The 16,596-nt window shown below is 37.2% G+C and overlaps 4 protein-coding genes across 4 annotated transcripts; 1 reads left to right on the top strand and 3 right to left on the bottom strand.

Annotated features, from left to right (window-relative positions):
• Positions 1 to 404: 404 nt before the first annotated feature.
• LOC116015237 lies at positions 405 to 1,285 on the bottom strand. The gene has a single exon (XM_031255295.1). It carries the CDS (start codon positions 996 to 998, stop codon positions 564 to 566), a length of 435 nt encoding a protein of 144 aa, XP_031111155.1. The 5' UTR covers positions 999 to 1,285; the 3' UTR covers positions 405 to 563.
• Positions 1,286 to 1,483: 198 nt separating this feature from the next.
• LOC116015144 lies at positions 1,484 to 2,389 on the bottom strand. Its single transcript, XM_031255199.1, has one exon. It carries the CDS (start codon positions 2,314 to 2,316, stop codon positions 1,681 to 1,683), a length of 636 nt encoding a protein of 211 aa, XP_031111059.1. The 5' UTR covers positions 2,317 to 2,389; the 3' UTR covers positions 1,484 to 1,680.
• A 422-nt stretch (positions 2,390 to 2,811) lies between these two features.
• Positions 2,812 to 6,185, top strand: LOC116020269 (putative ubiquitin-conjugating enzyme E2 38). The gene is made up of 6 exons (XM_031260757.1): positions 2,812 to 3,018; positions 3,488 to 4,075; positions 4,215 to 4,275; positions 5,041 to 5,180; positions 5,257 to 5,568; positions 5,729 to 6,185. The coding sequence occupies exons 1-6, from the start codon at positions 2,941 to 2,943 to the stop codon at positions 5,969 to 5,971; spliced, it is 1,422 nt and encodes a 473-aa protein (XP_031116617.1). The 5' UTR covers positions 2,812 to 2,940; the 3' UTR covers positions 5,972 to 6,185.
• Positions 6,186 to 6,253: 68 nt separating this feature from the next.
• Positions 6,254 to 9,366, bottom strand: LOC116020263 (ataxin-2 homolog). Its single transcript, XM_031260750.1, has 3 exons — positions 9,036 to 9,366; positions 8,251 to 8,541; positions 6,254 to 7,754 (listed from the first exon to the last, which is right to left on the bottom strand). The coding sequence occupies exons 1-3, from the start codon at positions 9,189 to 9,191 to the stop codon at positions 6,564 to 6,566; spliced, it is 1,638 nt and encodes a 545-aa protein (XP_031116610.1). The 5' UTR covers positions 9,192 to 9,366; the 3' UTR covers positions 6,254 to 6,563.
• Between the last annotated feature and the right edge of the window lie 7,230 nt (positions 9,367 to 16,596).

Below are 16,596 nucleotides of genomic sequence, written 5' to 3'. Positions count from 1 at the left end.
ATTGTACTTATTAGGAATATCAATTTTGATCCCACCTGCTTCTTATTTGGGGTGAGGTCAATTATTAACAGTGTAATAATTTACATTTGAGTAAATCTTTTGTAATGGTATAATGGTGGGGGTGAAGGTGAGGAGAAAGCATCAGAAAATGACTGCATAGCACACATTATGGAATCTAGAACATAAACAGTAAAAGCATGTTTACAGCTCATGCTTTCCACCTTTCCACCCTGCAATACTCCTGTGTTTTTAGCACTTGAGAAGCAAGAAATATAGCATGTGAAAAGCCAACAGAAAACAAGAGAAGAAACATCATTGTAACTTCAGAAACAATGGTGTCAAACCCAGATTCAGAAAAAAGCTTCATATACCTGCACAAGTCTCTCTTTTTGTCATTTCATACTACCAAGGAAACAGTTACAGGAAATGATCAATTGATACCAATGTTGTTACAGAATCAGTAGAGCATATGAGAAAATTTTCACCCCAATTTTTTTTTAATAAAGAATAAAAGACCCTGCAACTACAAGCTCTTCCAATGAGAATCAAGTATTAGTCTGCCTTCAATCATACTTTTCTGTCCATGTGCAAACCAGAAAAAGTACCCAAGAAAGTGCCAGCACAAAGTCCCCAATAAGTTGTCTAGGCCAATCATGAGCCAAAGCTTCAAGCTTCCTCTCAAAATACAACCTCCATACTGCCATTAGTATGTGAAGAAGAATACAACCCTTGGCAAAAAAGCTCTGGAAATCTCTATCCTTCATAAAAGACACCATGAACAACAAGAACCCAATCACACACAACAGCAACCCCACAAAGGAATCAGATGTCTTTATCAACAACTGATCATGAGGGGTTGATCCCAACAGCTTCCTTGCTGTCTCAGCACCATGTCCCAAAACCGAGATTTCATTGAGGTAAAACATTATGAGACCACCAGAAGTCGTAGCTACCAATGAATGCAGAATGCAGATTATGAAAAAACAAGATGAATCCATTCACCAACCACCCTCAAATGATTTTATCAAACACCCCTACTGAAACCAAGCAATTCACCAAGTAAACTGTGTTTTTGCAGTGTAAAGATCAATCTCTGCAAATGAAACTCAGCCCCTAAAAGCTTAAATCTTGATAACTATCAAGGTAAAGCCTTGGAAATTGAAGCTCCAAACTCTTGGCAATGTGGTATAGATGAAGATTCTTGAATTTTATAGGCAGAAATCTGTGCTACTCTTAACAGACAAAGAGCTGGAGTTGTTAGTGTCAGGCACAATAGAGAGCCAGACCAGTTGGAACTCAGAAGGGGGACAAAGGGAACCAAAACGCTGGATTCACGGGGTAGAAGGTGAGATGACAGTTGGCGATCTGCCATTGATAAATGTGCAATTTTGGGTTGGTGGATTTGCAAGACAAAAAACCTCATTGTTCTAATCGCCAAACACTAACAACAAGATTTGAGAGCATTATCTTTTCAAGATACATCTTCAGCAACCTAGCTATGTTGTGATTATTTTTGTCAAGGTGAAATCCCACTTTAACATCATGATTATAGAATTCCATAGCTTGAGAGATTAAACGCTTACATTACAATGTCGATAAACACAAGGCATCACACAAGGGGAATAGATTAAAAGTTTTAGGTTTTGTACTGCTGCCTCTGAGACAAATGAGCAAACAGTTTCAAGGCGACTCACGCTTAGCCAATCTTGGTGAAGATCTGTTCACGCTTTTTTTCACGCCCTTCTTCAGCCTCTTCAAGCCCTTAGACTTAACCTTTATAACAACCTCCGCCTCCACCGCCGCTTTCTCCGCCTTCTGGCGCCTCGTCCGCGCAGCAATCGTCTCCTCCGCGTCACTGTCTATCAACCCGCTTTCATACGCAACCCTATCAAAATCATCGCCGAGTTTCCTGGCCGGCCATCCTCTCCGAGCTTCGTCACTCCCTTCTTCCTCCTCCTCGTCAATCAATCGCCGCTTTCGCTTCACGGCGATGGGAGCAGGAGGAGGTGAGGGGGTGTAGAAGCCAGTGGCGGGGGAAGAAGATTTAGAGGGGGAATTCTTCTTGAGTTTCTTCACCTGCTTCTCGTGCTCCGCCCGTAACTTGCTGATGTTGCCCTCGATCCGGCCCTGGAGGCGGTGGCGCTTGAAGCTGAGGCCACCCATGGACCAGTGCGCCTCCTCGGCCCACGACATCAGAGGATCGAAGACGGGCACCGGCGGGTCGACCCGCTCCTCGTTGAACTTCACGTCGGTGTAGATCCGTGGCCTTGGAAGGCTCTTGCCGTAGAATTTTCCCGGACCTAATGCTACAACCATGTCGGCGATTCTCTGCAACTGATTCCTATAACAGTAATTCAGTAAAGAAAAGAATAGAAAAAATGGTATATTAGAAATGCAGGGGAGATGCTTGTATATATAGTAAGAAATATAACTGATCTGGCGGGAAAGCACGGCGGCAAAGTTTACCGCGCGCTTTTTGAATCTTAGGGCGCCACTGAAGACTGTTATTTGGACTGGGCTTTGCGCCGAGGTATATAGGCCGGACTTCCAAATGGTTGTTGGGTTGGGCCTTTAAAAGTATGAAAGCCAAAAAATATATTTACAAAATCGAATCTAGCTGTCTAACTGACTAGTGATGAGGTGGAGGGTAAATCGGGGAATACAGAAGGCTTAGGTGGAAAGAGTGATGAGGTGGTGGAGTCCGCGTGGCAACCACTGGTTTCCCCTGCTGCGCACCCACCGTAGAGAAGCTTTACCCGACAAGGCGTTATTTAAGGCAACTCTTCTCTTCTTTCTTCTCTCTCTCATCACTATTCAATCATCTCTGCAGTGCTTAGAATTTCCCTCTCTCTCTCATCACTTCAATCGGGGTGTGTACGTACATACTGTGCACGCCATCGTCTCTGCGGGATTTAGCTGTTAGGGTTCGCGATCGGAAGAATGGAGATGGTGGAACGTGAACGCTTGGCTTTGCAACACCCCGACGATTCCGCGGTGGATAAGTCCATGCACAATGAGGTATCGGTGTTCCCGAGATGAATTATGAGTGTTTCTGCGGTATCTGTTTCACTTCTTGGAACGAGTATAGTTGAATTGGCTATGATCGTTTTAGAATTTCTCTTCTCGGTGTTTCTTGGTTGTTTGGCGCCATTTCTTGATGATGTGTTGTGATGCCTCCATTTAATTGATTATGTCATTAGTTCGAGTGTATAACCTTTTCTTTCTTTCTTTCTTTCTTTCTAACTGTAATCGCCGGTGCATTTTTCTTGATCTTTTGCTTTGGTGTTTTTGTGTTTGTTCAAAGTTTCCCCCTGATTTTCATTTTCTGTAGCTTTGTCTCTTTAAGACTTGTGGAATTAGTTAATGCTACTTCAGGAAATTACTGTGATTAAATAAATCATTAACACAGCTGGCATTTACAAGTTTGATTATATGTTGGAGTTTGTACTGTTTGGCTGATTCAGCTTGTGTTTCTTCCAACACTAAGGATGTTGAGGGTTCTGCCAGTGTGCCTGCGTCTGCTAATGAGTCCCTGGATAATAATAATAAGAATGGTTCCAATTCCTCATGTATTGAGGATGCAAATGATGGGGTTTGTGAGGATTTATTGCGCAATGACGATGTGGTTTGTGAGAGTGAATACAGTGATGAAGAGGGTGACTATGCGTTTGCCTATGACAATGATGATGACAACGATGATGATGATTCTGATTACCTGAGAATGCAAGCTCAATTTGACAGTGTTGATTTGCCTGCTGGGGTAGAGGCGTCTGTGCCTTGGTTGAACGAACCTACTCCTAGCTCAACTGTTGCCACTTCTGTTTCTGCACCCCAAGATTGCTCTTCAGGTCAACCTGCTGGTGTAGGGACATCTGCGAACTTCATATCTCAACCTGTTGGAACAAACATTGAGTCTTCAGGCAGTTCTGCAGGACAGACTTCTAGTGGGAAGTGTGATGATCAAAATGGTGATGGTAATGAAGTCATAAGAAAATATCAACATTTTAAACATTTTGATCTTGTTGATGATTCCTCAGACCACCACTACTACAATATGGACGTCAAGGGGCAGCGGGTAAGAAATACCATCACCTTTGCTCTGCCCCTTAGGCTGGCTTGGGTGTTCTGCACCATAATTTTCTTGGCTACTATGTTAAATTTTCGTCATCTGTGTATATGATTATGTTAACCTCTGGTTGTGTATTTCTTAACAGCCGAAGGCATGGTTGAAGAAAATTCAGGACGATTGGAAGATTTTGGAGAGTGATTTACCCGGTGAGTCACTATCTCCTAGATAAAGTAGAAATACTGTTGGGTAAGGGGAATTAGGTACCAATTTTTCCTAATTTTTGGAGCTTACAGATAACTTTGTTTCACAACAATGGAATTTCCTAGAATGCCTAGAAAGTGACACCCAAAAAAAGAACGATAATTTACCTTTAATTTGCTTATAAAGTTTCTTATCCTCCTACAAAATATTTGACCTTTCATTGAAGAAGTATTGATACTTCTGTTTGAACCATTATTTATCATTTTTAAAGATTGGAACATTTTTTGTGCATCATGCCTGCACAATTTTGTAACTTGAATTAGTTGTTTTCAATACATTGAAATTAGGTTCATATAATTAAGAGAAGCCATTAAAGTCAGCTTTTCTTACCATTTTTGTTGATTGTTGTAACTAATCTTCAAATCATATTTAGATTTAGATATGAAAGTGTTCTTATGTATTCCGCTTTGTTGAGAGACATGGAATTAGGGTTAGGCTTATTATTTTGAGCATTGCAGTGAAAGTACTCTGCTTTTAAGTTTGTGACAATAAAATGTCTGTAAAATTTTGCTGACTTCGATTTTGCAATTTATTCCTTTTTTTCATTTTTATTGACTACATGTATAGGCATGACTAGATCCCTAATACGTTAAACTTTCGCTTTCCCTTGCAAAGAGATAAATGGAATGGCATATTATTTTTGCTCCACCTTGAAGCCTTAGATATGGATTGCTATTTCAGGAGCTTAATCTCTTTTCTCTGTTCCACAGATTCCATATATGTGAGAGTATATGAAAAAAGGATGGATCTTCTAAGAGCGGTCATTGTTGGACCACAAGGAACTCCCTATCATGATGGTCTTTTTGTGTTTGATGCCTTTTTCCCTGATGCATATCCTGATAAACCACCAGTACGTATTTGTTCAATTGTGCTTATTATTGTCTTCTGTATTTTGTTAAACAGATTTGTATTTTGAGTTTTGACAGATGCTTTACTATTACTCTGGTGGCTTGAGACTGAATCCTAATCTGTACGACTCTGGAAAAGTCTGCCTCAGCCTTCTGAACACTTGGACTGGTCAAGCTACTGAGATCTGGCAGCCAAAACAATCAACCATGCTGCAAATTTTAGTATCTATACAAGCTTTAATTCTAAACGCGAAGCCATTCTTTAATGAGCCTGGGTATGAAAGTAGTTATGTTGGTGTTAAGGGGGAGCAAAAGTCCAAGGAATACAATGAAGATGCGGTTGTCCTCTCCTTGAAAACAATGATGTATACGCTTCGAAGGCCCCCAAGGGTATGATCTTCTATACTATTGGCAGCTGTGTATTTATGCTCTAGCTTTTTATTAGTATGTTTTTTGCATTCCCATCAGACATCTGTCTGCTTTGACCTGTGGTTTGCAACAACTTTTTTTTAATCTCCATTGTTTTGATTATTACTCCATACTGTTTCAGAATTTCGAAGACCTTGTTATTGGTCACTTTCAGACGCATGCACATGATATCCTGTCAGCATGTAAAGCCTACATGGAGGGTGCTGCAGTTGGTTCTGTAGTCAAGGGAGAAATCCAGGGCAATGATGGAAGTGGTGGCTCAGCAAAATTAAAGGAAGATGTATCTAAAATGATGAATGGCCTTATTTCAAATTTCACTAAAAAAGGTGCCAAGGACTGTGAGAAGTTCAGACTGGCCAGCTGATAGATAGGAGGAGCATTATTCTGATTAGGGTCGTTTAAAGTTCATAGTTTGCAATTTGTAATGCTACTTGATGTACTCTCCCTCCTTAACTGCGTAGAGTAGTAGGTGGAATATGATCTTCTACTGCTACTGCAACTGCATTGCATATCTTAATATGCAAACAAACATTTTAGCTGAATCTTTACAAGGATGCAAAGATTTTTCAATATTGCTCCATGGTATAGATGTCCCCTTGAACATGAATTTGGACAATACTACTAGAGAACCTTAAAGCACTCTATCTACTCCAAAGTTGGCATATCATATCCAACACATGTCTGCACCGCAATAATAACAAAGCATTTAAACATTACAACAACATAAGCAAGGAAAGAGACCACGACCAAATAATACAGTGCATCTCTTCATTTTATATATACCAAATTTCCAAGCTATTCATACTACATTTTATTCATTGTCATGTAGATTAAAACCATTACGGTGATTGTCTCACTTAACAGGGGTGGGGGGTGGGGAGATAGTTGCATGTCTCAACTATCCTCTTAGTGATTCCTCCAAGAAGAATGTCAACTGGACAGGTTCCGGTGGTGATTTACCCTTGCCATCCTCTCTGAGAGCCCCCAGAGGAATGCCCATTCAGTCTATCAAGTATGGCATTGAAATCAACAGCCTGACCACTCTCCTCCAGTCTTTGTATCACAGCAATGACATGATCACCCCTGTAACCCATACTCACCAGTTTCTCAATCAATTCATTGTAGGGATGGTTGCGCATCATCTGTGGCGGACGAGTCATTACACTAGTGTTAGCAGCCGGCTGTGGGTTCTGCGTAGGAAAGCTGGATGGAGGATAACCACCATGTGAGAAGTGAGGTTGTTGGGTTGGATGAGTCCTTGCTCCTTCCCCATCATACATTACATAAGCATTTCCTGGGGCAAGTGATGGGTGGGACCCACCAACTCCATACCCATCACCAGTTGCACCAAATGTGGGCCTCACATGCTGAGCAGGAGCCTGTGGTTGAACTGGCCTACCATGCCCCCCATACCCATAAGGCATTCCCTCAGGGCGGCTAGCAACCGTTTGAGAAATCCCAGAAAAAGGCACTTGCATAGAAACAGTACTAGGAACCATCTCTGGAGTAGGGTTTGATTGACTGGGCAGATAAGAGGGATAAACAGCAGGTGATGATGGTCTAGCTTGCTGTTGCATAGATGGTGGCTGTGGCTGCTGTTGTGGCTGTGGTTGTTGAACTTGCTGGGGTAGCTGGGGCACCCACTGCTGCTGATATGGAGGTACTGCCTGAGTTTGTGGGGTCTGATTTAATTGAGATTGCACAGGTTGTGGTGGCAACCTTGAAAAGTCTTGTGCTTGTGAAGTCCTGTACTGAGAGTCAGATGGCATGTATTGACTTTGAGACAATTGATTAGGAGCTTGTGGCATCTGAGGTTGAGGTAAATAGTACCCCGGTGATTGTGCAACACCTTGGGATGGAATTGGTGGGGGAGCTTGGACAGGTTGCTGTTGCTGTTGCTGCTGCTCCACAGGTCGGGTAGTATGTGAAGCCTGTGGTGTTATCTGATGTGGTAGTGCAAGTGCCAGTTGCTGCTCATGTACTTCATTATCATTCCTTTTGGTATCTGGAGGCTGTTTATTTCTCTCCTCATTCTCTTGGGAATTGCTACCTGATGAATCCTTCTGAGCAAGCTGAAGCTTGGCCAGTTCCTTCTGAGCTTCAACAAGCTCTTGCTTATCTCTCAGAATCTGAACAGACCTGTGCACCTACAAAGAAATAAAATTAATCAGACACACAATTAAAGTTGAAGAATCTCTATTTCTCTACTTTTTTGCAAGATGAGAAGTGCACAATTTTCAAGTAATGTAATAGATGGCACTAGCACACACAATTTAACTTCTAATGGCAATATTACTTGGTGGAAACTCATCCAATAGACCCCTAAACCTGCTTGTGATGACAACAATGGTGGTTGAAAAGATTTCATGCTCTGGGCCATAAGGCTGCTAAAAGTCAGTTTAGCATGGTTTGTATTAATAATATTTAATCTAACAGAAAAAAAAAAATTATAATTATCTTACACCTTTACAGTTTAAGTACTGTGAAATTTCAAATTTCAACTCCATCAAAAAGCATGCCAACAAATATAGAGCACTATGAAGTATATTTCAAAATCTGCTTCAGAGAGGAATAGATGAGATACAGCAGTTATATCACAGAAGAATAAGAAAAACTTCTACTATGATAAATATAGATATGTACCTCTTGGAGATTCTTCTCAAGAGACTTGAGCTTGGTATCTGCCTCTCCATGATCCCGTACCAAATCAGAATGCATTTCTCCTATGGATTTATCAAGATTGTAACAATATAATTCCAGCTGAGACAGCCGTGAACTTATTCCCTCAAGGAAACGCATCAGATTGTCAGCATATTTCTTCACAGTCTTCTCAACAATAGCACCAACATCTTGATGAACTGAAGATTCCTCAGGCGGACTATAAGCTGGAGCAGGAAACATAGCTGTTCTTGTCATTCTGTTTTTGTGAAATTCCTGCTAAATATAAAGGGTATAGCTTTATTTAAGAAATCAAAACTAATAAATTAGGTGAATCAGAATTTTGTATCTTTAATCTTTCAAATATCTGCTGAATGTGGACTATGATTCTAACCAGATAACAATATGCAAATTCATTAGAGTTGCACAAATAAAATATCTGCTGCATTAGGACAAACATGTTGGTGAGCTGATGTAGTTTAAATAGTAAAAATATTATTTTGGTGTTGTATGCTAGGGAAGTTGTCTTCCCTTGTGATAAGTATAATTTTATTAGTAATGTGCCTAACCTGAACCCAACAGGCAAAAAACATTGATCAAACAGTAAAAGATCCTGTTATTCTCTAGATTAATGAAACGATAACTGAGTAAACTCCGAAACTTTACCCACTATTCAAAAAACCCTAGCTAAGATTCACAGATATAAACACGAAAAGTCGAATAAATTTAAACAGGAGACAGGGTGATAACTGATAAGAGAAAGGGAGTACCTTTGCGGAGTTGGAAGCATTCACTGGATCAGAGTGATTTCCATTAGTGTTGTCCTGATTGGCAAAGTCATCGTAGGAACAAAGAATATCATCTGACGCGAAATCAAAGGCTTTAGAACCCGGATTGTTGGCCCGACTCGATGCTCCGGAAGCCATGACACACAAATCGAGAAGCAATTAGGGGTTTATGGAGATTGCAATTGCGAGTACTTCCAGATATAAACAGTGGAGAGAGAGAGAGAGAGATAGAGCGATCGTACGGACTATTTTTGTTTTAGCTAACTTCTTCGCATGCCAATTGCCAAAGAGGAAGAAGCGTATAACACTTCATTTGAGCTGTATTTTTACATTATTATTTTTAAATAAAAAAATACAGGAAGTATTATATTATATATTATCTGGTACTGTACTTATGGGTGGGTTTAACGTGAAAACTGTGGAAACCATAGGTTGAGCAGGGCAGTATGCCAAAAATATCTGAAAACAAAAAATCATGTGTAGTTACACAATCACTTTTTTGGTTAAAAATTATGTCAATTCAATCTCAAATCAATTTATCGTCTTTATCAAGTCTAATTCATGTCTTGTCTAGACAGCAAAGGTAACTATCTAGAGGGCTGCTTTTATAGTCATCTTCACATTCCACGTTTCGGCTCAACAGAACATTTAAGAAGATGTAAATCATGGTAACTCAGTTGAAGACAGATGCTAGACTTTTGTTTACTGTGCCAAAAAGCCCCCTCACTTTAAAAAGTTGTTTTCACACTGTCGCTGGTGAAATTTTAACAGCTCTTCCTAAACTTCACACATGTGACCAACTGAGCTGCCTATGTGAGCAATAACTATCTTCTTTAATTCAACCAATTGTTTGTCTAAAAAATAGTTACACATTTTATTTTAGTACTACAAATTAAAAGTAACTTAATAAATAACAATGAAACTATTTGTTGTGAAGGGCAGTTTTAGTCGAGTCAAATGTTTACTCCACTGGAGCTTGGTTTTATGATTTCTCATATAACAGAGTCAATACATGTTATTTGAGCACAAAGTACTTGAGAAATATAATAGAGAGCTAATCATTTATAAACTTCTTATACTTAAAACAAGGCATAATTGGCCAAAGACCTTGTGGTCTAGTGATATCCGGTGTCCCGGATAACACTCCCACATGGATGATGGGAGTGGGTTAGTGGAGGCAACTGTTGACTCTTTGTGCTTCATTCGGTTGAGAAAGTAGCTATGGGAGTGGGTTCGAGCCTCAGTTGCAGCCTCAGTGGAGGCAACTGTTCTCTTTGTGCTTTATTAGGTTGAGAAAGTAACTATGAGCATATACTATATTGTAACAGAGTCAGTAATACTAAAAAAAAAAAAAAAAACAAGGCCTAATTGTAATTCATACTAAAGATGTAATATTCCAAGAAACGAAATGGTGGCTGGGCTGCATAGAAAACTAAAGCCCACTATTTTTGCAGGGGGGATTTAATGAGTCCAATTTCAATCTTTTGGGTTCTAGAAATCAATTGGGAGCCCGTATAGTGTTATACATAAGAATTGAAGTGACAAAATTGAAACAAATCTATAGGCCCGACAATACTACACACACTTCTTACAATCGTTATACCCTGCACCACGGTGCACATAGCAATGTGCACCACGTATGTAAAACGACGTCGTTTCGGTATTAGTAGACGCGAACGTGAATGGCTCAGGGAATTCATTATCTATAATACACATAATCATTATCTATAATACACAGAACGTTTGCCTAGAATACACAGAATGTTTGCCCAGAATACACAAAATATTGACACAAAATACACAGATGTTAATAGACACGAATGACTCCAGGGAATTCATTATCTATAATACACATAATCATTATATAGAATACACAAAAGGTTTGCCTAGAATACACAGAATGTTTGCCCATAATACACAGAATATTGACGCCCATAATACATAGAACTCATCCTCCTAACATTCGAATGCACAAACACATCACAACTTGTGTTAATAACATGAATACACATAATATTTACACAAAATACACAGAACTCATCCTCCTAAACATTGGAATGCACAAACACATCACAACATGTGTTACTAACATGAAATCACAACATGTGTTACTAACATGAATACACATAACGGTTGCCTATAATACACAGACCGGTTGCCTAGAATACGCAGAATGATTGCCTGGAATACACAGAATATTAACATAAATACAGAGACCAGCCGAAACGGGAAACGTGATTTCAAAAAAAAAACGGATGATTAGTTTACCATGCTCAAAACGACGTCGTTTAGGTACATGGTACACATTGCTATGTGCACCGTGGTGCACAGTATAATTTGCCCACTTCTTATGGTGATAAATTTCCTTGCGAAAGCTTCAAAAGCGGTGATTGAGTGGAGTCTTCCTAAGTTTATTTGAAGTTCGGTTTGACATTTCTCATTTATGAATGGGTTTTCAATTGGTATAGATAGTTCTGTTTTCCCTTTCTGAGTATTCCATCCTGTTGATTAAAAAAATACATGGATCAATATTATATTTTTTGCAATTCTTGTTTTTTAACTAACCAGATAATAACATGTCGATATATCAACATCTCACCATTATACTTCTCAAACATTTATTTAAAACATATCATGTCAAATGAAATTTGTATTGTCAAGAATATCTCAATAATTTTTCATCTTTCTCAATCTAACTACCATCAGAATCAAAGGTAGTTTTCTAGTTGGGAGGCTTGCACCCATATATGGTGAAGGTGGCATAATTTTCCCTTCTAGATTTAGCAACAAAGTGAGTGGACCAAACCAAAGGAGAGTTTCATTTTAATTCAACAAATAACGTACGTACAACGTATAGTAACAAATGTGGATGGAGTGCAGTGGGTGTTCTTTTCCAAATAAATTTCTATAGCTTTATTTTAGGTCAAATTCTTTTACTACAGACTGTTATCATTAAACTTCTAGAAAACCATAATTAAAGTTGTCTTGTTATTGCAAAAACTAATAATGATCACACAAATTGTATAATGATTATATATATGTCGTATGCAAAAACAAAATGGACCACTGCACGACTCTATCTATCATGCACGCCACCCTTCAACTCATGCATAATAATCATAATTAAGAAGCTTCTAACGTTCATTGATTTTTCTCACACTTGCCTTTACCTACCTTATTAACACATATATGTCGACATAATTTTCCTTTAATATGAATTTGTGAGAGATTATATTTTAACAATATGATACTCCTTGGCAGAGGTTGAAACGGCTTCATTTCCCTTAAGGCTCATTGGCACGAGTTAAAACGGTCTCATATCTTTCAAGACCCATTGACACGAGTTGAAACGACCTTATATCCTCAAGGCTTCTTAGTATGAGTTGAAACGGCCACATACATATCCTTCAAAGCTCATTGGCACGAGTTAAAACGGTCTCGTATCCATCAAGACTCCTAACATGCAGGAGTTGAAACAGCCTCATATCATTCAAAGCTCCTAGGCACGAGTCAAAACGGCCACATATCTATCAAGGCTCTTTGACACGAGTTGAAACGACATCATTTCATTTATGCTCCTTGGCACGAGTTGAAACGACCTCATATTTCATATCCTTTAAGATGCTCCTTAGCACGAGTGAAATGATGTTATATCTTTTTGTAGTATCGAGACTTCTTTGCACTACATACTTTCGAGTGATAGTTATATGCTCTACAAGCAATTCCAAGTCTCAATGGGGCACGAGTAGACATTGAAATTTTGAATAAAATATTTGAGTATATTTGGATAATATTGATATTATCTAATTTGTTTAATTATTATATATATAATATGAAAAGAGTTTGAACTTATCAAAATTCTTCTTTTATCTTACGAGTATAAATAGGAGCTCTCGTTCATCCTAAAATTCATCATATGAACATCCTAAAAATACTCTGGAAAGATCCAGAAAATTAAAGCTTAAAGCTTGTTCCTACAAATAAAACCTTCTAAAATTCCCTCCCAACCATATATATCTAATTAGCTATACATATAAGTCATTCTTTAAAGATCAAGCTAAGCAACTTGAGTTCCGAAGGTCAGATTCACTTTACTTTACTCTCTTGTAATCCGCTTATTGACACTCATGTAACTCATTTCGAGTTTAATATATAGAAAACTTCAAATTTTATATGTTTACAAATTGGCACACTCGGTGGGACCGTGCTGCCTCTCATTACTTCATAAACTAAAGTGGATAAATCTTTATTTGAACTTTGAAATGGAGGAAGCTAAATCATGGAGAGTTGTACGGGGGAGTTATAACGGTTTAAAATTGATTGTATTAAAATTATTTGTTAATGATTAAATTGTATGGATAACTTACACTGTTTACTAAATATATATACACTGTACTATCAACGTATGTAAGCCATACGTAATTCGCCCACTATGCATTACTTATATTATACATTGCATGCGTGTTTGGTCTATTTGGTACATGTGATGTTTTTGTTGGTAAGTTTCTTAATTACATATGTGATATTAATTGATAATTTCGATGAACTAATCCAGCCACTGTTCTATTTAATGATATATAAGTCAGGCATATGCATGTGTCGGCAATTTTTATTTTTTTTTACTTTAAAAATATATATATTATATTATACACGTCAATATGTAGTGCTTGGCCTTATCGGCCCATGGAATATGTATTTATATTATGTATATATCTATAAATGAATATAGACATCTTACTTGTGCTGCTTTAAGTACATATATGTACTAAACTACTAATATATGTTCTGTAAATTTACCTTATCATCTTTTTCTTCCCCTCTAGATCGTTGGTACGTAGTAAATCAGATATATTAACAACGTTAATTCTTTACAAATTATGTAACATAAAATTTCTTTTTCAATTTAATTAAACACATATCTCTCACTTTTACATGGTGTATAGATAGTTTTATGACATAAAATGGAATATTAATGTTGAAAATTGATACTTCAAGAAACTAGGCTTGAACTATGAGCTGGGTTAAGGCGCGAATAGTATACCGAAAAAGCACACCAACCTCATTGGAATGGGTCCAAGGGTGATTTTTTTTTTTTGTAATTTAAAAAGATTTTTTTATGATGACAAGGAAAATACGTTTTTTTTTTTACAAGAATAAAGTTTAATTCACTCGATTATCTTTTCCCGTGCAACACATAAAATTTTTTGGTGCATGTATATGTGTGTGTACACACAAATATAGTATTAAATCTTAGGTGGCGTATATAAGGATCCCTTCATATGACTTGTGTGAACAATTGGAGTTCGGGAGTAGGTACGTGGACTTATCAAAGTGAACTATCTTTAATTAAAAATATGCAAGAGTTTAATTTCCACGTGCCTTTTCAATATAATAATTAATTAAGTCTTTTAACACTAAATTTATGGAATCATGACCTCAATAAATTCAAATTAATAGGTCAATAGTTCGACCGACTTGTTAGAAATCATACATTCATACATCACTTTTAGTGGTAGAGACTATACATCATTTTTGAGTTAATTCCAGCAATGGTCCTCCGACTATGTTGATTTTCCAAAATTAATCCCCGACTTTTAATTTGGACAATTTAGGTTCATTGACTTTCAAATTCTTTCCAATGTTAGTCCTTTCGTCAAATTTTGGTTAGGTTGAGGTCAAATGAAAGCGTAAAATTATCCGTTCACCTGTTTAGTGTATTGTTATTCGTATTTCTCATATCTTATACACTGTATATATGAATATAATCACAGTCGAAGTCTCAATCGAAGCCATATAATCTCAGTCGATGTCTCTTCGATCGATATTATATTCATATATATAGTGTATAAGACATAAGAAATATGAGTATACAAGTGAATGGACAATTTTAGTCCTTCATTTAACCAACATTGGAAAGAATTTGAAAGTCAAGGGACCTAAATTGTCCAAATTAAAAGTCGGGGACTAATTTTGAAAAATCAACATAGTCGGAGAACCATTGCTGGAATTAACTCCATCATTTTTATTTAAAGAATGAAAATGACATTTAATAAATAAATTTAATTACGAAAACGACATCCATATATAAATATGTATTCTTTTAATTTTGGTGACTTTTTTTTGGATAGCCGCCACAATTTTTGCACAACTTAACTCCGACTATTATATTGCTTAGTGGAACAATTTATCATAATTATTATTAATTCGGAATTTGTATGCTTATGATAAATTTATTATTATTATTATTATAATAATTATAATTTTGGGCGATGAGGGAAACCCTTGAGCTACGGTACTACTTGACAAAGAATCACAATTAAGGAAGTAAATCGGCTTAGGTTATTCATAGCTTATCGATTTAAATAAAAAAGGCCAATAGGTCGCTCGTGCTGAAAGTTGAACTTAATTATTATTTTTACTTATACAATTTATTGATGTTATTACAAATTAATGTAACAAAGAAGAATGTGACAATATTCTTTGATCAACCGCCGGACAAAGTCAAGTTCTTGCTCATAAAGACATTATATTATGGGCATTTTGAGGAATCGTAGAGTAACGAACGCTAATAGGTGTTGTTTGTGAATTGTGAGGCACCACCTCTCCGGCCTGCTGAATGCTGATCCAAACAAAATAATATAAAGTCATATTAGATAATAAAATATTTGATAAAAATGATTTATTCTCTATTTATTATTATTACCCAATGAAGTAGTTCAAGTGACAATTGGCCGACCTAATAATTTCTTAATTATAGCAAATTGCTAACCCTGAAGTGTTTTTTAATAGTCGATGAATGGTGCAAAAGAAGCCAACCAAACATTAATGAAAACTACAAAATTATGAAGCCTAACTTAATATAATACTGTGGTTAGTTTGATATAATTATTATATAAATTGAACTGAAGTACATCCCTCCTGGTTATACGTGCAGTGGTGACTTCGACACGTTTTTCTAATGTTTTCACTTCCTTATTAATGAATTATTTTCTTCAATTCTATATTGATATTTTTTCTTTTCGAAAGCAAATACAAACTCCATAATAAAAAACTGTTAGCTGCTTTGAAAAGGGTGATCGAGTGGGTAGAACATGATTCTCATATCTTGATGATCACTTTCTTTTTTATCAAATTCGTCGCGCCAATGTGATTTCCCTCTCATGTGTAATTTACAGTTTGCCTCTTAAAAATTAAAGTTATTTTTAATTTAAATAATCAAAGAAGCAGAATGACGAACTTGGAATAATTATTTTAAAAATATTACAATTTTCTTGATAAGTATTACAATATTTAACAATTAATGCTATATGATGGAGGATCATAGATGGTAGCATATGATGAGTAAAAATGGTGTTGAATACTGAATAGATCCATAGGTGCAAATTTGGCAAGAGGTTTGGCACGCGGTGGCGGAGAATAGTAGGAAGGAAAAACATATATAATCTCCTTGCCGTAGGTGCCACGTCGGAATACAGCGTGTCAGTTATTGTTTACGTTGTTGATATTATACATTCATACGATCGAATACGTTTATACGTGGACC

Source organism: Ipomoea triloba, chromosome 1 (assembly GCF_003576645.1).
Source record: "Ipomoea triloba cultivar NCNSP0323 chromosome 1, ASM357664v1".
In the NCBI taxonomy this organism is placed as follows: Eukaryota; Viridiplantae; Streptophyta; class Magnoliopsida; order Solanales; family Convolvulaceae; genus Ipomoea; species Ipomoea triloba.
The sequence above is the reverse complement of the archived record's forward strand: the minus strand, read 5'-3'. Positions and strand labels throughout refer to the sequence as shown.